The sequence below is a fragment of the Heloderma suspectum genome, chromosome 2 (genome assembly GCF_057233095.1).
Source record: "Heloderma suspectum isolate Gila_16-S chromosome 2, 16-S_ref, whole genome shotgun sequence".
Lineage (NCBI taxonomy): Eukaryota > Metazoa > Chordata > Lepidosauria > Squamata > Helodermatidae > Heloderma > Heloderma suspectum.
In genome coordinates, this window is record NC_139459.1 from 214,743,418 (window position 1) to 214,765,774 (window position 22,357).

General features: G+C 47.6%; 2 protein-coding genes across 7 annotated transcripts in view; both read left to right on the forward strand.

The window, feature by feature from the left end:
- USP36 (ubiquitin specific peptidase 36) overlaps window positions 1-9,453 on the forward strand; it is a 34,579-nt gene extending 25,126 nt beyond the window's left edge. Inside the window, exons 16-21 of one of the 6 annotated variants that reach the window (XR_014788238.1) lie at window positions 1,665-1,906; window positions 2,642-2,797; window positions 3,425-3,540; window positions 4,523-4,658; window positions 7,485-7,708; window positions 8,564-9,453. Coding sequence is in view for 4 of the 6 variants with exons in the window: in XM_084837740.1 (XP_084693866.1) it covers window positions 1,665-1,906; window positions 2,642-2,797; window positions 3,425-3,540; window positions 4,523-4,654 (646 nt within the window). In the remaining 2 variants the exon portion in view is untranslated. Of the gene's footprint in view, window positions 1-1,664; window positions 1,907-2,641; window positions 2,798-3,424; window positions 3,541-4,522; window positions 4,659-5,317; window positions 8,138-8,563 lie in introns of those variants that run through there. The other 5 variants (XR_014788239.1, XM_084837744.1, XM_084837740.1 and 2 more) reach the window with 5 other exon arrangements.
- A 1,315-nt stretch (window positions 9,454-10,768) lies between these two features.
- CYTH1 (cytohesin 1) overlaps window positions 10,769-22,357 on the forward strand; it is a 65,347-nt gene continuing 53,758 nt past the window's right edge. The window contains exon 1 of the mRNA XM_084837746.1: window positions 10,769-10,876. Within this exon, the coding sequence (XP_084693872.1) occupies window positions 10,846-10,876 (31 nt within the window). The 5' untranslated portion in view covers window positions 10,769-10,845. The remainder of the gene's footprint in view (window positions 10,877-22,357) is intronic.

Here is a 22,357-nt window from a genome sequence, read left to right on the forward strand (position 1 = left end):
CACAGCCTCCCTGTGATGTGCAGATGGAAACGAGAGGTAGAGCTGCATACTGATGACATTTCAGCCCAAACCTGCTGATGACTTCCCCCAGCAGTTTCATGTAGATGTTAAACAGCATGGGGGACAAGATGGAGCCTTGTGGTACCCCACAGGCTAGCAGCCATGGGGTGGAGCAGAAGTAATGGGGCATGGCTTTTTCTTCCTGCTGGGACAACATAGGAAACATCAGAAGCTGCCTTGTACTGAGTCAGTGCCTTGATCCATCTAGCTCAGTATTGTTGACACTGACTGGCAGCCATAGCTCTCCAGCATGTCAAGCAGGATTCTTTCCTAGCCTTACCTGGAGATGCCAGGGATTGAACTGGGGACAGCCTGCGTGCCAAGCATATGCTCTGCCACTGAGCTATGGTCCCACCCTGGCTTTTCCCTAGGGTGGAAAGCCATGGAGACTCATGCTAGGCTCAGAATCCACTGCTTTTCTATGGCTTACATTCCCCGGTGAAAGGGGAGGTGTGTGTCTCCCTACTATTGGTTGGTTAAGAGCATTTTGGCTTTCCACTCCCTAGCTCATCCAGAAGTAGACCCTTTGAACTTACTGGTGCCGAGCTGGGTCCATGTCCTTCCTGCTATCCTCCTGACTCAAGTTTTGCACAATCCTTTGGCATCCAGGATGGGTTGATTTAGATCACGGTGATTTAAATAGTGTCCTATTTTTGGGATTCAGGAAAGACATGCGTATTGATTGGTTGCTATAATAATTTAAAACCTGTCTGAGCATAACTAAATAGAACTGTTGAACTATCCAGGAGCAGAAATCACTGGTCATTTGGTTCAGATGCCTCTGTACAATTCATACCCACTTAGGGGAGCAATTGTAGAAGTGTGCATTTCTGATTGGCACTCTTTGTACTCACGATACCTAAACAAGATCACTTAATTGAAGGCTAAATGCCTTGAACTTTCCAGAAACATGGGTTGGTAGTTACTGGACAATATAGCGTTCATCCATGGCCTGGAAAGAAATCATATAAAGAGTAAAAAAACAATTCTGAGTCCCTGTGCTTATGTAGCCAATATTGCACCATCCATGCACAAGGGAGGCATCAGCAGGTTTGGTAGGATGCCAAGGTTTGCAAAAATAGGAAAAAATCTTTAGGAAAAGAATATTAAGGGGGTGAGAAGCCCTCAGTAAGGACAGCATGCTCAGTGGCTGCAGAATATCAGCTGACTGTTAGGAGGGTGGGGAACCAAAAACAAGCAGGGAGGGGGAATGGAATATGTTGGAAGGGGGCATGGCTTGCCGGTCGGAGCCCTGAACAGGAGCACTCCACACTGCAACATTTTGTTGCAGGCCCCACTTGTATCTCTGACAGTCTAAATATTTGGAATTTGACAATAATAAAATACAAATGCATGACCTATTGTGTAATATTTGTTTGACCTTAACAGTTCACCTCCTCTTGATTCATTCTTTTCAGCAAAAAAGTAAGCTTGTCAGTATTTGGTGGGTTCAGTTTTAAGAGACTGAGTGTAGATTTTAATTGTAGTACATTCAGGAGTAGTCTAGATTATTAGTAAGGGATGATTCATAGAATGTACAATTTTTGAGCCCCCCCCTTAAAATATGTGCTTTAAAAAAAATCATTTCAATCCGCTGTCTGCAGCTGTCCTCCACAGTATGAAGCAGAGGTCTGCCTACCACTTGCACCAGTGGAGGAATCCTGTAGCAAGAAGAAAAAGAAGAAGAAAAAGCAGTTGCCTTCACCAGGTTCAGACACAGGCAGAGAGAGTGAGCACCGCAAGCACAAGAGGAGGGAGAAATGGAGTGGCTCTATGCTTGATGACACCAGCCCCCAAGAGGAACTAAGCGAGAATGGCCTTTCCTCAGGCAGAGTCAGCCCTCCAGGTTTGAGACATGTCTACATCAGGGTGGGGTGGGGTGCGGGGGGAAAAGACAGCCCAGAATCGGGGGGGGGGGGCACTTTACTCATCCCATACCCCAGTCCAGGTTAGCCTGATGCTTCTGCAACCAGCATAGACAAGCTTCCTCTGGCTATGACTCCCAATTCCACTGAGAAGTAAATAAACCCCACTGTATCAACCTGCTGTTATTCCATGAGGAACAACGTTGTGATACCTGCCTCATACCTGGTGGGGAACAGGTGTGGTGGTTAGAGTGTTGGGCTGGGGCTTGAGAGAACTGAGTTTTAGTCCCCACTTGGCCATGGAGCTTACTGGGTGTCTTTGGGCCAGTCACTTACCTCACAGGGTTGTTGTGAAGATAAAAATGGAGAGTTCTGGCTTGGAAACACAACATTTGTGGCAGTGCTCAGGTTAAATAGATCTTTGTGATGAATTCTGGGTGCAAACTCTTGAGTTACGTGGTATTGTTTTGTGGGGCATTTGATGTAATGGAAAAGAGTCTGAGGAGTGGAAATGCTTCAGTAGCGTGTCCGTGTCTTGCATATGTTCACCTTGAAGGTGTGAAGTGAGCATTTTATTTGCCTCTCTGGAGTACTGCGAATGCACCTGTCCCTGGGGAGTAATGAATTGGTTTTTTGCTGTTCTGTTGTCTAGCCCACCCAGCAGTGTGCCCTTGCTTGTCCAGACTTTCACTCACCTCACCTCCCTCTTTCTCCAGCAGCATTGGCCTGGGGCAGCCAGCTTACATGCGGGGACAAGTGCTCCTTGAACATCCTAAGTCAGAAGAAGGAAGTGATACATCATAAGCATGGGCAGTCTGATGTAGTCCAGGAGCTGCTGAAGGATTCTTTGGATAAAGCTTATGGAAAGCAAGGTACTGCTTGGGAGAAAGCTATCGGCTGACAGATGAGGCCTTCCCACCCCATAGGACTTGTGTGAAGTTCATTTAACTAATTTAGCTGTTGATTTAGCAGTGCAGGGACTGTGTGAGTGTTCACCCTGTTTCTGAGACTGAGGATTCTGAGTTCTGTGCCAAGAAATGCAATTTGTGTTGGTAGAATAAGTATAAAATCTGTAAAGGTACTTAATTAACCTATAACTGATACCAGCTTCCTAACCTTTCTCAGCTACCTTGTGGGAGACTTTAGGGAGCTGAGCAAATGCATCTGAAGAAGAGCAGAATAGGGTTTAGAAACTATGAAAAGGAAGGTTCATGCAGACACCCTATCTGGTTTCTACAATTCAGCAATTTCCCCCTGCCCTTGAACTTACGAGGACTAGTATTTCTCTAAAGTGGGAAAAGAAATAATTGAGATCTTTTGCATTCTGAAAAGGACTACCAAGTTTTATGGTATAAATGCCTGAAGATAAAATGTTCCTGTTTCCTTGAGTGCGTTTTTGAAGATGGCTACTTGCTAGGTTCTTCAGGGGAGAAATGAGGAAACATTTCAGGATAGTGAGGAGGGATGCTGCAGTTCCTAGCTCTTCGTTTGCTCCACAGTGTTGACATGGGAAGGTGAGGTGTCAGCTGTCAGCCAGGATGCCATGCGTGATGCTGAATGGTTCCAGAAACAGACAGTCCTTGATGATTGGGATGAAGAGTTCGACAGTGGGAAGGTAAGGAGCCATTTTTGTAGGCCTATCTAATGTGCCCAACTGCTAGTTGGACTGATCTTAAAGCAGGTTTCCCATTTTGAAATTCATATATTTTCGGAACAAGTAAGCTTGCTGATTGATTGTGCTAACAATTAAATTATACTGGCTTGTAACTAAATAGAACCGTTATATGACCTAGGAGCATAATCCAAAACTTTTGGTCGTGCAGCCCACATGCATTGTTTGGCTGGATGTTAAGCAAGATCACTTACTTGAAGGCTAAATTTGCCATCCAGTTGACACGTATTTAGGAGTAAGGGCCATTGAACAAAGTGCAGCTTACTTCTGAGTCAGTATGGATAAGGGAGTCAGGCTGTAAGTGTCCAGAACTTTCTATAAGCAAAGGCTATTTTCTTGGCAAATAGTATTTCTCCATGAGATGGGAGATAAACATTTGTTCATAGTTTGAGAACTGAACACATTGCAGAGCTGGAGAGCATCAAATAGAAATACAAGATTAACTTGTTCTGTGGATGGTCCTGGTAATGGTCAAGATGGCACTTTCTGAGTCCCAGCCACTATGACTTGCTAGTCTCTAAGTCCAGTAAGAAGCACAAAATATTAAATTATCATGCTTAATCTCATTATCATACTTAATCTCATTAGTTAGGTATTTTCCCCTATGGTTCTTTAACATAGAAAAACAGCCTTTAACTCAGTATGTTTGATAAATGGTCATGATTTGATTTTAAGAGGATAAGTGCAGGCTTGGACATATTTGTGGTAAATTCAGGTTTCTTTTTAAACTGGGTTATTTTTAAAAAGGGCATTAAGAATGAAATGAACAGAAATCTATAAAAACCTGATTTATTTTTTTTAAAAATTCACCTTGCCAGTTACTTTCCTATTTGCATATGGGATTTCCTTTCTACCCTGCATTTGGTGGGGATAGTGGCTTGAACGTTAGAAATTGGACAAAGGCACATTCTTATCTTACCTGCAGGTGAAGAAAAGCAAGAAGCTGAAGCGTGAGCGGAGGAGAAACTTCAATGCTTTTCAGAAATTGCAAAGCCGGCGTAACTTCTGGGCCGTGACACATCCAGCTAAAGTGGCTAGCCTGAGCTATCGGCTTTGAGAGGGTGAGGAACTTGGGGGCAATTGTAGCAAGAGGATTTTATGAAATTGCAAGGATGTGGCTTCTGGGCGTGGGTAAATGGGCAATTATTGGGGAAAGAAAAGTGGCTTGCAACTAGGATTTGGTGCTGATGCATGAGGGGCAAGACGGTGCTTTTAATTCTGCAAAAACAATGGCTAAATTGTGCATGCAGAAAAAGCCCTAATTCTGTGTTATAAAGTATTCCTTAGACAAGGCCCAACATCAACTGTAGGTTTCTTGTTTTGTTGACTTTAAAATTTGGATGTTTGAATACTTGTAGCAAATGTTAGGCTCGAGTAGTCAAATGTGGTATTTGTTTCATCTGGGTGCATTATTCTGGACACAGAAGTTGAAATCTGGCCTCACGAAACTGTTTCGTGGAAATCTGTAGGAATTTCCTACAGGGAAATCCTGTAGGGGAAATCAGGGGAAATCTGTAGGAATTCTACTACGCAGAAATGTTGCAATTCTCTTCCCCTGCCTTCTGTTTAATCCTCCAGTTGCAAACTCTATGGTGCTCTGGCCATGAATAGCTTTCCCTTGATTTTCTTGCTCTCTTCCTCCCGCCCTCCCCCCCCATCAAGGTAGTGCAATCAGATAAAAGTTTATGGCACTAATCTGTTCTCCATCTCAACTCCACAGGTGAGTCCTTGGCTGCAGCAGTGCAATGGCAGCCTCCTCTACCTTGGAACTGCTTGTGACCAAACTTACATTGTCAACAGTCGCAGGCTGCCAACTCTATGGAATTTACAGGGAAGGTCTTCCTCTTGTCCTGAGTGGGATGCTACCATTTCAGAGGGCTCTGATGGATCTTCAGTGCAGCGCCTCGGAAAACCAGGCACTGGACACAACTAGTTACAGGAGTGCTATGAGGAGCTTTTGCCTGTGCAAGGCACTCTCCCAGGGTAGCTGTGGGCATTGGGCACGGATTAATCATGGGGCCAGGGGTGACCAACGTTCTGAAATACAATCCCTCCGCTACTTCCATCCCCACAAGCTTAGGCTGGGTGAGCTGTGATGCCCTCCCCTGCCTTTCCTGCCAGGGGAAGGTGAAGAAAACTGAGAGCTGTGTCCAACTCCTAAGAGGTGGACAGTTCATTGCCTAAAGCGGCATTTGCCCCTTTTCCCTACTCCCCAGCTGTGTCATTATGACAAGTTAACTTTTGTGGCTTTTCTTCACCTATCTGTGTCCTGTCCCTAGTTGCTGCCTTTCCGATGAGCATAAAGTGCTCCTCACTGGAGATATCTGAGTATTTCCCTACATCCTGTTCCTGCTGTACAGAATCGTTGGAACTGATTTCTGTACAGCTAGGAAAGTTGGTGGTGGAGTTGGCCTGCCCTGTGTCATTGTATGGCTGTTTGTTGTTTGGTTCTTTGAAATGAAATCACTGTCAGGGCCCTCAAAAAGTGCTGCTCCACCATGACAACTTCTCAGTGGTGTCCTCTAGCCCTAGCTAAGTCACAGTACATTGAGGTAGTATTGCATCTGTTGCTGGGGTCTTACCACTTCAGACCTGCAGGTGGGGACTGGAACGTTTGAATGCTCCCTCACATTAAAAAACAAACCAAGCCTGCACATTCTAACTAGGAGTCCTTTACGCAAAGGAATATTTCAACTTTCAGTTCCGCACCTGCCATCTGAAGCTTCATCACTTGGGTCTTCCACCATGCTGCTTCTGCTCTTGAGAAGGCTTCCTAGAGCATCTGACCCTTGCAGCAGATTTCTACCTCAGTTTGCGTTAGGGAGAGGCTGCCTAAAGCCTTGCTGTTCTGGCGCCAAGGCAGAATTGGCGGTTTCCTGCTGAAATGAAAGAGACCCAAGTGGCCTGTGCCAAGCTTTCCACTGGGTAGTTGTCAAGCCAAGTGTGGGAGTAAGGGCTCCTGTCTCTGCAGGCCTGGCCTAGGTTTTCATTTATTCCCTTGCATCTGCTGCTGTCTGGGGGTTACCTTGGTGGCTCTCAGGCAGCCTTTATTGGTAACTTTCCAAAAGTGCACGATCAGTTTGAGGGGCAGTCCATGTTCATCTCACCCATTCTTGCACCTGGTACATCTAGTCAGTCTTGTTGCCCATTCAGCCCTGGCACCCATTTTCTCTATTCACAGATTGGGTGTGAGCGTTGAAAACAAGTCTGATTCTTTCCACCACACGACATATCAACACAGTTATAGTTTTGGCCCTTACATTTATTTTGAGTTAATGTTTTTTTCCCTTTTTCCTGGGGGAGGGGAGCACTGAAACTATTCACTCTCTCAGTGGGGAGCAGAGTCTCTCGCTCTGGCAGTGCCCATTTTACTATCTCCTGCCAACATGTAGATACCCTGAACAGGGGAACACTTTGCACCTCATGCTGGGGCTTATTGCAGTAGCCCTAGTTGTAGCAACGGTCCATGGTGCAATAAAGGAATGTTTTGTGTACGTGTCCTGTTTATTACGTCTGTCAATCCGTTTCTGTTGTACTTGATTCCAACCATCTTACGGGTGAAAGGTGGTACATTTCCATTGGCTACGGGGAGGAACATGGGCACCCAATTTTCAGTAGTGTCTTGCCCATCTCTAATAAAAGGCAAAGGGGTAAGCACTCTTTTGCAAGCATTGTTACATTGGGAAAAGTAATTCAAAAACGATGTTGTGGCATCCCAGCCTATGTTTAGTTGGGGTAATGCAGGATCCATGGGGGATAAGGTTATCAGTGGCTATTAGTCCTGATGGCTATATGCTACTTTCAATATGCCTATGGACACAAGTTGCTGGAGGACATGGGCAGGAGGGTGCCATTTCACTCATATCCTACTTGTGGGTTTCCCTTAGGCATCTGGTTGGCTGCTGTGGAAACAATGCCGAACAAGATAGACCCTTATTCGGATCCAGCGTGGCTCTTACGTTCCCAGCTGTGATGATTATTGCTGCTGTATCCTAGCACCTGCCTGGTCTTTCTAGCTGGCATTGGGGCAACCCTTCAGGCACTTTCTGCAGGAAACCTCTTATCCAGCGGCTGCTCACTCCCAGGGCTTGCCCATAGTCTGGAGCACTAGGTGAGAGCTGCTCCTTTCTTCCAGCTGGCTATCCAGTACCTTGCTCCCGTTCTTCCCTGCCGCGTGCTTGTTAAATCCCATTTTCTGTTCGCACCCATTTTCCTTGGACAACGGTGTTGCTATAGTATAGGCCTTGGTTGTGGTGGGTAACTTCAGAGACATGAACTGTTTTTATTATGTGAAAATTGCATAGCTGATACTTTAGTCTATATTATAACTCAAGACAAAGACTGGGAAGAAGAGGAAGGCTTGGGACTTGCCTCTAATTTGACACAATTGGCAGAATCAAGTGTTAAAGCTATTCCTGGACTGTACCACTTCAGGTTGCTGGTGGGATCTGTTTTTACTGTGTCCACATTGTAGTGGAGTGGGGTCCAATATGTAATACAGCAGAGGTTATTAAACCCTCAGGGAGGCTCACTGCAGTAGTTCAAAGTTTGTCACTTTCAGATTTTACCCCCCCCCCCCCAACTAGGAACACGGGAAGCTGCCTTATACTGAGTCAGACCATTGGCCCATCTAGCCCAGTACTGCCGACACGGACTGGCAGTCTCTCTCTTGGGTTTAAGGCTGGAATTTCTCCAGCTCTATTTGGAGATGCCAGAGGTTGAACCTGAGACCTTCTGCATGCAAAGTATGTGCTCTAGCACTGAGCGACAACCCCTCCCCACTAGCAGGTTCTACCACTGTAGAATTTACATGTAGAATTCCGTTGATCAAATGCTTTTTCTCTGGCTTGCACTTCATGCTTAAAAACAGTTTTGCCGTGCTTCCCCGCAGTGAGAGTGTATGCATTTAGGATGAATGCGTTTGTTAGCTAACATTTTTGTTTTTGATTGTTTTTCTTTTTTTTAGGGAAACAAAAATGCAGTCAACGTGGGATGAGAAGTAGATGGACTGTTTTGGGGGTTTTTTTTGGAGGGGGTAGTAAATGAGAGAAGATGGAGGAGGCAAGCACATAACCTTCTTGATCTGTTTGCTGTAGTAATGGTCTTTAGGGGAGTAGAACTATGTACTCTGCAGTGCTTAACACTACTTATGTACCTGCCAAGGGTGCCTAAATGCAATTTAATGTTGAATTACTGTTGCAGAAGAGCCAATCGCTACCTCAGTAATAAGGGCACTTTCCTTGTACGTTCCACTAATAAGCCAGTGCTGCAAAAATAGCCTGTGCCAAAACTTAAAATACTGTTGTTTGGGGCCGAGGGCTAGGCTCTCAAAGAGAGAAGGAATGCAATATCAGTGTAAGGAGTGCTATTAAGAAGGCTAAAAGCCTACAGAGCAGTAGAGGTGTGCTTTCATGATCTCCATTATATGAGGGGGTGTTACAACGTCCTGTGTTGCACTGAATGGAAAGTTGACATTTTGATCTATCTTGAGACGAAAGGAAAGGATTAGGAAAGAGCTTTCGACTTATCCTGGTGGCAGCCTTTACATCACTAGACGCTTCCTCAGATCTTGAAAAATTGTTGCAATACATCCAGAGGCATGTTTGATTTCCTCTGGATACAAGAAGTTGTTCCCAAGAAAAGATAGAGGGCTGACTTTAGTCTTTTAACTATGGTCATACAAGAGTCGTTCCAAATGGTTCAACATAAACCAGTTACCCTAAACATCTTTATTTTCACCTTTAGCTAGCTAGTCCTTGAGTTCGTGTTAAATGAATGTTCTCACACATCAGTAGTAGAGTGCTTGGCATCTACGTTTTTCTTCATTGTGGAAGACCAAATAAATTCACAAAAGAGCATGCTTGGGTGAGGGGTTGTGTTGCTGCTAACCTAACATATGGACACTATCCTGCAGATATGGCTCATGTACCTGCCTTCCGTGCAGTAATCGCTATTGAAACTGGTTCTGGGAGGGCATATGCTGGTAGTAAATTACTGAAAAGGCAGTATCACGCCCCTCCAGTTCAAAAGAACACCCAGCGTTTGTTCTGATCCCCTGAAACAAGTAACATTTTGAAGCCATGAACTAATTAACCAGTCCTATGTGCTACGTCCTTCTAACCTCTTTTTCTAGAAGAGGCATGGGGAGAGAATGGAGGGCAGAATCCTAGGGCTCCATCCTGGCTGCTTGGTCAGAATTCCAGTTTTTCCAGAGGGGAGAGGGTGGGAATTCCATTTTGGCAGAAGAAAACAAGTCCTTTAGTTCTAGGTGATAACACACCCCCTCTTCACGGAGAACCCCGATTGCATTAAATCACACTACCTCAACACTTACAGTAACAGGAATAGGCACCTTGTGATTTTCCAGATAGTGGACTGCAAATCCCAACAGGCCTCACCACTGGATGTGCTGGTAAGTGTCTATTGGGGTCGCAGTCTCAACACCTGTTGCCCACCCCAGTTCCGACCACCTTCCTCGTCGACCCCCACCAGCACACTTTTTCCCAGCTTCAAACACAGGAAGCCATTCAAGAAACTCCCGTCCTGGACATCTCGGCACGTATTGCTCTTCGGCGCCTACTTTCTCCAGTCCAGACCATTTCATGGCGACTTAACGCGCCTTCATTTAACCACCGTATCCTCACGCAACAGAAGTGGTTGACGCGACGCCCCTTCCTTCCCGTTCGCCCGCCTGTCTGAATGTAACTTGGTTTTTAGCGGAGGGGCGGTTGCATTTCCCGGCCAGAGGGTGAGTCCAGAACCAGGCGCACTTCGGTTTTAAAAATTATTACGTTTGTATCTCGCCTCCCCCCCCCCCCCCGGTAACCCAAGGGTGGCTTACACGATCCTCCTCCGTGCCATCCTCCCAACAACCCTGTGAGGTAGGCTAGGCTGCGAGTGAGTGGCCTAAAGTCACCCAGTGAACTTCAGCGCCGAGCGCGAACTAGACTAGAATCCGGGTCTCCCGAGCCCCAGTTCAACGCCCCAATCGCTACACCACACGGGCCGCTCTCGCTGCACGCTGCGCCGAGGCGGAACCCGGACCGCTCAGGCCCCGCTCGAGCGCCGCCACCCCGCCCGGCGCGCCTCACGTGGCCTCCAAGCCGCGCCTCTTTCCCGTCGGGGTTCATCCCGGGGCCCCGCCTCCGCCGCGTCACGTGCGCGCGGCGGTGGGAAGGAACTTGGCTGAGTCGCGGCGGGAGCGCTGCATAGCCTCGGCGGCAGCCGTGCTGAGCTCTGGGTGGTAACATGGAGGAGGAGGAGGAGGAGGGTGGATACGGTGAGCGAGCGAGCGAGCGAATGAATTAAAATGCGTGCGAAGTGGTTGTGAGGACGCGGGGGTGGGGATGCTTACCCTCGGGAACGGGGGGGGGGAGACGATCCTGCCTCGACCTCGCGGGTGGCATAAGGGGGAGTGGCCCTTCTTGCCTGGACGGCGGGCTGTCCTTGGGTTGAATTGCGGGGACCCCTCGCTCCCTCCAGACACGCGCGCGCCTGCCTGCCTGCCTCCCTCATCTGGATTTGTGGAACGAGCCTTTGTTTTTTGCCTTCTGTGCTTTGGAAAGGGGGGGTGGGAGGGAATTGCAAACAGCAAGCGAAAGTCTGGAAAGCCATATGGCCAGTTGCTCCCAGGGGCGAGGGAGTTGGCTGCCAGGGGGCACCGCGTCGAATAGACCAGACTCCAAGGTGGGATCCCGGGGGAAGATCAGCCGGTGGGTGGGAATGTGGTGTAAGGCGGTGGTGCGCGGCGAAGGGCCGTGGGTTAAGAGTGGGGTCGTAGTCGAGAGCGCTCCCCGGCCTATTGAGCTGGGGGGGTCGGCAGGGCCTCCCCCCCTCGGTGTGTGCCGAAGAGTGTTAGGGCGAAGGAAGCTGCCCCGCTGCGAGATTTCTAGGCGGCTGTTGCACTCCGTGGACACAGGCGAGGGCAGCTGGTCGTTCCCGGGCTGCGGAGTTCAGCCTGGAGTGGATTGTGGGGGGCTTTGGGAGAGGCAGGGACGGGGCTTCCCTTAAAAGCCTTGGCAGGGAGGGCGTCGGGGCGGCCGCCCTTGCGCCGCGCACTGAGGAGGGGATTAATGGGAGACAGCTGGCCTCTGTGTGCCTCGTTAGGAGACTTTTCACGGAGGAGGCGTTTATCCGCGGGGCCGGCTGCGGGGCCAGGAGCTGAGCAGAGAAGCGTGAACTCTCTCTCGGAGAAGGGGGCGGCGGTGGTTGTGGGGATGACTACAGGGTAGCAACAGCTGCAGGGGCGACAGATGCCTCCCTTTCCTGCCTGCCTTGCTCTCCTTCCCCGGACGGCCCTGGGTCTGGGTCGGGGGGGTGGATGGGTGCGGGGGGGGGGTGGATGGGTGCGGGGGGGTGGGGCTGTTTCTAGGTCCGCGCTCAGGTTCAGCTGTCAGATTTGTGCTTCTTGTGTGGTGGGGCGGCTTCTGCCGACTGATTGCGATGTTTGACCATGTGCCAAACTGCCTGCCTGCCTGCCTTGTCCTGCCTGTGCGGATCGCCTTTCTGTGAATGTGGCACAAGGAATGGGGTGGCAGGGAGCCCTATGGCTGGCCTGCCTGGTGAGTCCTGAATGGGTTGGCCTGTCAGCCTTGTGTGACTTGCAGAAGGCTCTAAGCCAGGCCCTGTTCTTGCGTGAACCGAAATCAAAGCTCTAGGTACGTGTATGTTGAAGCAGCGGTGGGAGCGAGTGCAGCATGCTCCCAAGATGGCAGTGTTCAGAGGGTGTGCAGTGATATACTCCTGAACCCAAGGATGCGGAGATGGATTCATTCTGACCAGGGAGTGGCACACCCAGGCCTGGAGGATTTGAAGCTGTTTTAAAGGCAAACATTTTTCATGTCTTGCAGAAGTGGTGGGGTGGACCCACTTCCTGACAAAACCCACATATATAAGGAACTGGAATAAATTCAGAAATGCTGTGACAAATGATTGCAAACATTGTTAAAACTTCAAAGCATGTGTCTTCTGAGAAGCTGTCCTCGAAGAAACAAGAAAGATCTGTATTTGTAGTTGGAATTATTTTTGTCACTGTCTAGCCCTCATCTGGTGTGCAGGTTGTTAGCATGCTATCCTTTTTCTTTTATGATGGAGATGTCTTTGTGGAAGGGAAAGAGATGTACAGTCCACGTATTGATCCAGGACATGTATTGACAAAATAAGAATGACTGCAGTTTATGTCCAAAGCCTTCCCTCCATATGTGCTGGACTATAATTCCTATCATCCTCAACCAGCATGGCCATACTGTTTGGGGATAATGGGAGCTGTAGTCAAACACAACATCTGGAGGGTGCCAGATTGGGGAATGCAATCTAAACTGTGAAAATAGATCAAGTGAACTGTGGAGGTCACACCTCATGCGGAAAGCACATATTTGTTACTTACTGGCTCGCAAGTGAGGTATGAGACTCGGTTGTAAACCCTGCTTCAAAGAGCCAGCGATCCTTTGCTTACTCAGCTTTGTGTGTGTGTCACTGCAATGGACAGAATCTCCCAGTGCTGTTTTTTAAATTAGTTTCATTCATGTCTCCCCTGAATCCATTTGTATTTTGTAATGTTGGGAGCCTCTCTGCAGTGTCGTTGCACCGAGAAAATGAATTAATATGTATGACCCAGTTATGGGCAAGTGGCTGACTTAGAGGCATCCCCAGTGGAGCTGGGGAGCTCAGATCTCTGTGTTATTTGTGATGCATGCTGGAATGGTAGAGACCTGCTCAATTTATTCCTTCTCTTGCACGCTGTATCCCGTCATGCATACACCATCCTGGGCTTTCATGATTCACTGTGTTAGCATTATGGCCTCTGGGGCCAGATGCCCTTTGATGTGTCCATGCTGAGCTTAGCTTTGAACCTCTGGTGGCTTTTGAGCAGGGCAGCTTGGACACATCTCTGTTTAATCGCAGAGACCCAGGCTGAAGATGAAAGCCACTGAGATGCCTGAGAGGCAAGCAATGCTCTCCAGCAGCATGCGCACTTGTCTGTGCCACCAGCAGGCTTGTTCTTGACTTGTCTAGGGCCTGAATGTTCCAGCTGTGTTGCTTGCTCCTTGTGATGATCCTAGTGCCTATGTCTAGTGAAAGAGGTGTGATGCTAAAAGGATGCATGCAGCGGCTTTCTCATCGAGAGTGGACTCTGGGGGTTGGGTTAGATGTACAGTGATAATTTCCCTTTCAGGCGAGTGGCAGGCTGCCCAGTTCTGCTCACCAGGCTATTTAGTCCCTGTGTGTTCCCAGCCTGGGTAGCAATGCCCAGTCACATCTAGGCTCCTGCATTTTCATTGATGGAGGTAACTTGGGATCAGCAGCAACTCTAGGGACAGATGCTCTCTCCTCTCCTCCCTCTGCTAGTCAGGCAAGCAGCCCCCAGTCTTGGCTGTATGGCAGCCTTTCCAATTGTGGTGCCCTCCAAATGTGTTGGACTGCAACTATCACCAGTGGCCGTGTTGGCTGGGAATGATGGGAGTTGCAGTCCAACACACTGGGGAAGGCTGCTGTATGGTGAAAACTCTGAGACAGAGCTGTGTTTTGGTAGGAAAGCTTTGAGATTGGTAGCCACTGACAGCCCCATATATTCAAGCTAACTGTTTTCTCTGGATCTCATATTTGCTGTAAAACAATGTGTGGTGATGGCTTCTCCACAATAGTATTGACAAGGGCTGGGAGATATTTTCATTGACGTATCATTTAAAAGCATCATTAAAAAAATCTCAAGTTGCCTGGACTTCCAGGTGTTCTTCTAGCCTGACCATGACTTTGGTCTATTCCAGTATATTTCCATTTAGATGACTTCAAGATCACAGAAGGAATGGGATGGGGAGGAGGGAGGGCACGTGGTAACTTTGTGCAGCTCAAAACTTTCCTACTGAGCAACCTGAGCAGGGGTTTGGAAGGCTCAGAAATGGCCTTTTTCATCGAGGGCAGGGGTTGGTGACCTGGTGCCCTCCAGATGTTTGGACTACAACTCTCATAATCTCTGACCATGGGCCATGCTGGCTGGGGCTTCTGGGATTTCTAGCCTCAAACATCTGGAGGCACTAAGTTGCCTACCTTCCATCTAGGGTGAAATTGAGTGAGATGGGGAGAGGAGTCCATTTGGTATCCCGCTAGGATTATATTGCAGATGGAAAACTATATTGTGGAAGAAAATCCCCACTTCGACCCGGCATTATTTTAATCTGGAATAGCACGTGGTTTTGTGTATGCCCTGCAGGGGCGTGCTGCAGGCATGAGATGTCTTGTTCTTTTGGAGACAAGTAAGCCTACTGTGGCTTTGCTTGAGCACTTGTAGGACAGCTGTGAGTGCTGTCACCTCTGAAAGCAGCTGCTGGCTCTCCTCTGCTGGCCTGTTTGTTTACAAGGAAGCTAAATTTATCCAGATTTGCATGGGAGTTGTCAGGTAGTTCCAGCCAAAGAGGGAGCAAGGATACCTTTACAAATGAATGCGACCCCTTTGTGATGGTAAGAATCTCCCCAAAATGCTTTTGAGGGGCATCTCTGAAATGCAGGGTTCTCATTGAACGTGCCCATTGATTGCATCAAATGAGCCTTTAGGAGGATTGAGGGGGGAGTGCTTTGGCTGAGCTGCGAGTTGCTACACATGAGGCCATTGTAGAGGTGTCTTCCACTCTGATGGTTCCAATGCAGGGAGCAAGCTCTGAAACTGTTTTGCAATTCTCTACCCTGTCCTGTCCTATTGTCAGTGTGAGAACAGGGAGAGAAACTGCTGTGTGTGCATTCATGCAATTAATGCCACATCCTCTGTGCCACGTCTTTCCTTCTAGCTGGGTGGTTGCCCCATGTCTTGGTTCCTCTTCTTGAGTGTCACGCAAGTTCGACTCATCTCTCCCACTGTTCTGCCCTTCCCTTAGCGTGGCTTGCCAAGGTCTATCCAGGCTCCCCCTTGTTTGCATTTTCTTCCCCACTCATGGATGTTTAATGGGGTTGGAGGGGGCTGGACAGCTACAGGCTTTATATCCAGCCATGCACAGCACATGCGCCTTTTAAAAACACCAGCTAGGGACGTACAGATTTTGTTAAGTACGTTTTGTCTGTGTTTCATGGATTTTCAGGCATCTTTTGTTCCGTTGTCGGCTCATTGATAGAATCAGATTTTTTTTTACCAGGGTTTCATTCTACTTGTGCTAATGTGCATTAGCGCTGATGCGCATTAACGCATTTACACAAGGGTACATTTGTGCGAATGTGTACTTGCACTACTGCGAATTAGTGCACCCCCCCCCCCTGGGAAAACTGGTCTGCAAGTTTGCGGGATTCCACCTAAGTCAGAAAAAGCCAATCTGCTGCAGAATCTGTAGGTCAGGCTTGTAGAAATCCAAACTCATTTAACGCATTTACACAAGGGTACATTTGTGCGAATGTGTACTTGCACTACTGCGAATTAGTGCACACCCCCCCCTGGGAAAACTGGTCTGCAAGTTTGCGGGATTCCACCTAAGTCAGAAAAAGCCAATCTGCTGCAGAATCTGTAGGTCAGGCTTGTAGAAATCCAAACTCATTTAAATTGGTTGCCAATTTCTCCAACACCCCTAACGCCAACTCATTTTTGTGCACATTTTCCTGGACTTCGCTGTTTTGCTGTAGCAAAGCTCTCTTGGGTTGTCTGCTTTGCTAGACTGTAGCTTGCAAGTCTTTACTTTCTGCTTCTTGTGGCTTGCCTTCAGTGAGCATTTTGTTGTCCTTTGGGTTGGAAATAAAATCTGTAGGCCTTGGACACAAACAGGGTGGGAGATGGTCTCGGGTTTCTTTCAATTGCTTTAGACAGCCTTCATTCAAATGCTGTAGAAACTTTCATACTTTGTGGGCAGCTGCTGTATGTCCCCTGACACATAGCAGCTGCCCACAACATATGCAAGTTCAGGGTTGCAAGTGCCTCATTTACTGTGGGCTGGTAGTTAAATTCAGAATTAGCTCCGTAGTGCTATAAAACTGCAATGGGTATGGCTCTGGGCTCCATCAGTAATGATCCTGTCTACTGTTCTTCCCGTGGAGCCATGTGGGAAGGCAACTCTGCTGTTGCCTGGTGCTTGCAACCTTGTTGCCATAGACATGCTGCCCTTGCCAGCGAGGAACTACACCTATACCAGGGTTGGGGAACACATAACCCTCCAGATGTTGTTGGATTGCACCTCTCGTTATCCCTCGCCATTTCCTGTGCTGGCTCAGGCTGGTGGGAATTGCAGTCCAAGAACACCTGGAGGGCCGCACGTTCTCTGCCCCTGATCTACACAGCGCTATGTATTCTGGGGCCCAGTCTCCTCTGAATGAGCTTGCTCACGTTAGTGAATGTCCTGGGAGCTCTGAGATGATGTTGTAAACCCAGCAGGTGGTGCTCTTTCCCCAAAATCTCTTACTGCTGACTGGACGTTGGTGCTCTAATTGAATCCCATCACTGGGCAATTTTCATTAATCCCCTGTACTTTTAACCCCTCTGTGTGTGTTGTGGGTGGGGGCGGCAGCAGCAGCATTCTTCTTTCAATGATACCATATGATTAATCCGAAGCTCTCTGAGCATCAGTGCATGTATCCCTTGTTCTTACTAAGCAAGATGGTTGAGTACACATCTGCTCTAAGGTCATGAAACGAATGGGTTCTTCTCTATGAGGGATGCTGTGCACAGACTTGGGATCTTGTGGTAGGGGGTACTTGTGGCACTGTGCCTGGTGATTCTTGAATTTTGCTTGGACAAAATGGAGGTGGTATTAGTAGGATTCGGGGTGGATTGATTTAAATCAAGGCGAAGTAAACCAGTGACTTAAACTGGCCAGGCTCTAGGTTTCTGAGGGCGCTTGGGCAAGGCATCCCCCATGCCCCCCTGCTCAGTGAGTGAAGCTTCTCCCTGCCATTGTTGCCAGCTGCTGTTGCTCCTCATCCTGTTTCTCACCCTTGCTAATGCTTGCTTGGCAGGCAGAGAGCCAGTGAGCAAGGACGCAGTGCCATTTACTGCTCCTCCTTCTCACCACTTCTGTTGTCCAGGCTAGAGCAGTGGCTGGTGAGGTTGCAATGATAAAGAGGAGAACCAGGTCCAGGGGGCTCATGTCAGTGGGCCCAACTATGCCTACCCTTGATGCCTGCCCTGGAGTTAAACCATGATTTCCATCAGCAAGACTTTTAAAAATTAAATCAAGATTCTCATAGAAAGTTTTTCATATTTCCTGAACAATGGTGGAAATGTGACCACTAAGCCATTTTACTTTACAACTAAAGAGTATTATTTACACTGTTTCATTCTTATAAGCAGGCTTTACTTTTCTTTGACTTACTGTATATACTTTGCATTCTTTCCTTTTTTTTAATCTGAAGAGGGATTGTCTTTAAAGAATTTTCAAATCAGGCCCTAGTTATGATTATCACCCATGGCAATCTGAGGTTAACAGTGCAATCCTATACATGTCTACTCAGAAATAAGTTTCATTGAGTTCAGTGGGGATTGCTCCCAGGTAAGTGGGTGTAAGATTGCAGTCTTAGTATGGGAATACAGGAAGATGTACACTGGTCAGTTTTTATCTTCCCCTTTTCTGTTCAGCGTTCTTCCTTTCTGCTTCACTCTGTCTTGGCCCAGCCTCACTCTCGCAATAAAAAAGCAGCAAGCAGAACTGAAATACCCATGACTGTTAAGTTGAAGCAAGGTTTGATTGTTACTGGGCAGGAAAAATCTTGCCCAGGATTTCTTTTTAAACCATCAGTTTTTATCCACCCTGCTATATAATCTTTCTATCTTAACTAACTCCTCTGCCTTGCTTGGACCAACTCTGCCACCACATAATCACAGAACAACAGCAATCCCATTTAGCCTGTGTCTTTGAGCATGTGACTTTAGTCAGAGAAACTGAAAGCCCAGAACTTTCAAGAAGCAAGAGCTGGTAGGTAGGCTGGACAGAGCCATTTTCATGAGATGAAAAACTGAAATGAATGTCCATGTATGATCGGTAGGTAACCTAATTTTTTATGAGACTGTAAGTGTGGATTTAGCATGTTTATGATGAGATTTAACTGTTATTAAGTGAGAGAAATGTAGTGTATTATGGGTTTTAAAAACACCTGATTTATATTTAAAATCCATGGTATATATTAAAATCATTGATGGTTTTTATCCATCCTGGTAGGACTGGTGGTTCAAAACAAGGTGATAAGGTTAGTACCATCTGCCCTGTACCAGTAAAAACATTACATGATTTGACTACGTCATGCAAATATGCTTAGATTTCACTTGCATTCTTGTATGCTGATTGGCTGGGAGATGGGCTGGAGTTGCAGAGTTTACAAATGTCTGGCAAGCAGCAGAGCAAAAGCATGAAGCATCAACGGGCAACAAAAATGAGAGAGTTTGGGGCTTCATTATTTCATTCAGTTCCCTTTCTTGTGATCGTTAGAAGCACCTCTGATCATCTCTGGTTTTTGCATGCTTATTGAGACTATCCAGCGCTTCTAAAACTTCATTGATGTTCTTGAGGGATAGAAACTTGATTTTTTTTTTTAAACAGAAGCAATAGAAGGTTGAGATTTTCAGGATTTTGTGTTAGGTTTCCAAAATTCAGGCTGTGATGCATTCCCAGCCTGGACTTCATTCATCTGTGCAAGAGCCGTCCTGTGGAGCAGTTGTCCCTCGTTCTTTAGCAGTGTTGTAGATACCCTGCTCTGTGGGCAAACGGTTGCTCACAGTGAAGTGACGGTTTTGTGGGTAGAAGTCGCTTCAGAACAAAGACGGTTTGCTTGGTCAGCACATTCACAGCGGAACTTGGTCTAGATGTGCAGGCGGCCAGGCGCTTTGCTCTGGCCCTGAGTGGGGGGTTGGGTGGGCGGGGACTGCTGGTGGAATGTTGCTGAGGACGCAGCTTCTGTCTTGTGTCTCTTGATTCTGATCACAGGAAAAAGGCATTGGGTGGCTGAATTGACAGTCGTGCTGTGTGCAGCAAGGTCCTACTTGGCAAGAGACGAATAAGGGAAACACAGGTTCTAAAAGCAGGTCCCAGATGCAGTTCCGCCTGGGGTGGCTTCAGCTCCTCTCTTCCCTCCCCTGACGAAAATACTTCGAGAGCCTGCCAGTTCTCCCATGCATTTGGGGAATGCCTGCTATTCCAGTACAGTACCCCCATCTTGTGCATTCCTCACTTTTGAGGAAGCTGCGGAAGCTCCATTTCTTCCTGTCCACTCACTAACTGCATTGCCAAAGTACTAAAATATTAAAATGTACGTGGGGAAGCAAGGGCAAAAAAACCCTCTTAAAAGTATATGGTGTCCAGACTAATTCACGAAGGGCGCAATCCTATGCACATTTGGACAGAGAAAAGGTCTGCAACTCCCAGCATGCCCCAGCCAGCTATCATGGGAAGTATAGGCCTTTTCTCTGTCTGAACGTGCATAGGATTGTGCCTTAAAACTGTCAATCCTTGCTACTAGTAAAAGCATGAGAATCTGTTTTCATCTTTTTTTAAAGAACATGTTTCTAGTCCTGACAGTTGTTGGGAAAATTTGAAACCTTTAGAAGAGCAGCATCTGTTAGAATGCACAGTGGTTTGTTGGGTAGATGGGAGGTTGAAAGGAGGGTCTTGACAGTGTAGAAATTTTATAGAACTGCCTTTTCCTTCTCTGTGAGTCCTAGGCCCAGCACCTTCTGCCTACTCCCCACATTGACTGTACCTGGGAAGTCTTTTGTCTTTCCCAACCATCTTCTACCACCCCAGCCTGCTCTTCCTCCAGGAATCCAGATTTTTGCAAACGAAACAAATCAGAAAACCTAAGTAAACTTGATGAAAGTTTATGTAAAATGTATTCTTATTGCAAGATTTGGTTTCTGCGTTTTGGTTTCCCTGATAACATTAGAACATACTTGCTTCTTCTTCCCCTGCTTTGAAGCACTGGGGCTGGTTGATGATGTCTTAGAGGTGAGGTTTGATCTGGGTTGTATAAAGTACATGTTGGAGGCTTGTTTGGCACCAGAAAGGAGCCCTGTGTATGTGGTGTCTGTGCTATCTGGTTTGCTGACTTGTCACCTTCTAGCTTTCTGGTTTCCTAGGGGGGGGGGGGGAGAGAGAGAGAGAGAGAGAGTTTTCCCTAGGTCGGTTTGGGTGCTTGTGTGTCCTGTCCCTGTCTGGAGCAGATTGGCTGTGGAACTAATCCTGCTGCATGGAGGATTACCGGCCACCAGGATTAAAGGATTTCTGTGGAAAGAGCTGAGGAGGAATGGGGGATGGGGGGGGGGGAGAGAGAGAGGGCATGCATGGCAGAGGGAAACAGGGGCGTTCTAAGGCCTGTGATGGAGGAAAGAGGTTCTTTCTGGCCACAGAAAATGCACTGCTGCTCTCTAGAGGTGGGGAAGCAGTGGAGCTAGTGCCACCATTAAGTAAGGGCAGCTTTTATACCACAAGCAGCAGGGAGAACTATTCTTTCCTTGTGCAGAACAAACAGGGTTCCCAACCTCATGCTTCCCCCATAGCATTAGCATACGTGTGTGTCCGAGATGGGGAGAATGTTTTAGGGCAGAATCAATGGGTGGAAGGGTATGTGGGGTTAACTCTCTTCCCTCTCCCCCCAGGTTAAGTATGCTTCCCTTCCACTGCCTATTCTTGCAAGTCCCCTGTCCCCACCCCTGAATTCATGTTTTCTGACCATGATGTGGCTTTGAGAATGTACGTTTGCCAAAATAAAAACTGTGTGTGTCCATTGTTTACATGTCAAGAACTGTGTCTCCCACCTCACCCCACACCTGGGCGGTCTTTGGAATTGCAGCTGTGTTAGGTAGCGTTACCAAATGTTCTCCTTTAGACACATGTACAAACTTGCACATATTCTTAAGGCACCCATTCATTAAGGGACCTTTTAACCTTGGCAATAGTGCGTCTTTGCAGAAGGGGCCCAATGATTCTCTCTCTCTCTCTCTCTCTCTCTCTCTCTCACTCACACACTCTCTCTCTCTCTCTCTCTCTCTCTCACACACACACACACACACACACACACACTCTTCTTCAAAATAGGGAATTTATTAGACACACTTGAGAATTCAAAATATCAACTAATTAACTGGGGGAAATTCATTGGTAGAGTGATCATTACAGAAATCGAAATATTGGCAGAAAACAAGGCAAACTTACATATTCAGAGTGGATGGGATGAGGGTCCACATTGGGGAGAGGCTGTAGCTCAGTGGCAGAGCACCTGCTTTGCTTGCAGGACATCCCAGTTTCGATCCCTGGCATCAGCAGGTAGGCTGGAAAAATCCCTGCACCAAACCCTGGACAGCCACTGCCAGTCACTGTAGACAGTGTTGGGCTAGATGGACCAGTGGCCTGACCTCAGTGTAAGGCAGCTTCCTATGTTCATGTTTTGGGGAAATTTGCTTAGTTCTCCCAGTGGCTGAACCTAGGGCTTTGGTGTGTGAACTACGCCGAGGGTGTGCGTATCATGTCTGGGCTGGTCTTCTGAGTACAGCAGCTGTGAGAAGGTCGGGGCTAGGCAAACAGGGAGCACTGACAGTATTGGGAGAGAAAAAGAAAGGTTTCTGGTGAGCTTGCAAGCATGGGGAGGAGAGAGAAGCTTTCAAGGAGGCTTGTCCTAAGAATGGGTGGTGCGACCCAGGCTAGTCCTGGTGCCCAGTTACAATAACAAAAGGGGATGGTGAGGCAAAGTTACCTTATAGCTAAGACACCCCCACCCCCCGCTGCTGGGAAAGATGGGAGTTGCAGCCCACGGCATTTCGAGGGCTGGCATCATGTTGGGAAGACTGGTGTGCAGAGCCTTGCTCGTT